We start from the raw sequence: 1,469 nt of genomic DNA on the forward strand, positions 1-1,469 counted from the left end.
TTTTTTATTTTTTTTTTTTTTTCACTTTTTGGAATGTTTGTTACAACCATATTGATAAAGAAACAAGGACAAAATAATAAAAATGGTTCCAATAATTTTGCTGGCATTTATAGTTTCATTAAGAAAGAGCCTTGCTAAGACAAAAGTAAAACATGGTTGAAAGGACTGGTATAAAGAAACAGTTATAGGTGTTAAATAATTGAGTGCGATAATTTGTATTTTCCAACATAAGATAATGATAGCTATTGTTGAATATAAGATACAAAGAAATTGTCTCATATTTAATTCATATGTTTCTTGAAGAATATTATAATTTTGATTAATAAAAATTTCTCCTAATATTCCAAATGGTAAAGTTATTATTAATAAGAAAAACATTTGAGAAAATTGTATAATATCATTATTAACATATTTAGTAGCTACATTAATATATATAACTTGTAATCCTTTAGTAATAGGTACTGTTAATAATAAAAAGAAACCTAAATCGAATGTTTTAAGGCTCCATATTTCTGCCGTTATAGCTAATCCAAAAAAAGATAAAAAAATAGAAAAGGCTGTTATATAATTCATTTCTTCTATTTTTAAATAATAAGATATTAAAGCTGTAAAAATTGGTATAGTCGGTTGAATTATAGCAACATTATGTGAATCTGTATATTGTAAAGCAACTATTACAATAACTTGTCTTAACGCACCTGTTATGGATAATATTAAGATAGGCATATAAGCTGCCTTTGGTATTAATTTTTCTTCATTCCAAAATAATTTATTAAAAAAATTACAACCAGAATTTTCATCTATATTATTTTGTATACATTTATTTTTATTTACACTTATATTATTATTATTATTATTATTATTAATAATATCATTACCATTACTGTTGTTATCATTACCATGCGATGTATTTTTGTTTTTATATTTTTTCTTATTCTTTGATGACCAACCATATTTTTTACTTGTCTTAGTTTCCTCATTTGGATTAGCTAGCTCTAAATCTTTTTCATTACTATTCATCTCAGTATCAATTTCTTTCATATCCTGATCTAATAATTTTTTATTTTGAGAACATGGTTTTTTTGAAATGAACATATAAATCATCAAAGGTATAGTTAATGCTGTTCTTAATATAATGAAGATATAAATAGATCCTTTTATCTTTATAAAATATTTCATTAATATATAATTTATACCATATAAAAACATAGAAAATAATAATAACAAATTTACACCTATCATCAATAAACTGTTATCCCCCTCATCACTCCCATTACTACAAAGAAACCTATCCAATCTAAAGAACTCATTATTTAATATATTACTCATAATTTATTACCATGTAATTATTACGAAGATATGATGTTTGCACTGTACGAAAAAATGAGCTGCAAACATGAAATTTACGCAAAAGTAAATATTATTAAGGTTGCATAAAGAAATACATACATATAAATATATAAATATAT

At 22.9% G+C, this 1,469-nt stretch overlaps 1 protein-coding gene across 1 annotated transcript; it reads right to left on the reverse strand.

Moving 5' to 3' along the window:
* Window positions 1-21: 21 nt before the first annotated feature.
* PRSY57_0713100 (drug/metabolite exporter, drug/metabolite transporter) lies at window positions 22-1,329 on the reverse strand (the record flags this gene model as incomplete). The annotated part of the gene is made up of 1 exon (XM_012906785.2): window positions 22-1,329. One exon carries the CDS (start codon window positions 1,327-1,329, stop codon window positions 22-24), a length of 1,308 nt encoding a protein of 435 aa, XP_012762239.2.
* Between the last annotated feature and the right edge of the window lie 140 nt (window positions 1,330-1,469).

This window comes from Plasmodium reichenowi, chromosome 7 (assembly GCF_001601855.1).
Source record: "Plasmodium reichenowi strain SY57 chromosome 7, whole genome shotgun sequence".
NCBI lineage: Eukaryota > Apicomplexa > Aconoidasida > Haemosporida > Plasmodiidae > Plasmodium > Plasmodium reichenowi.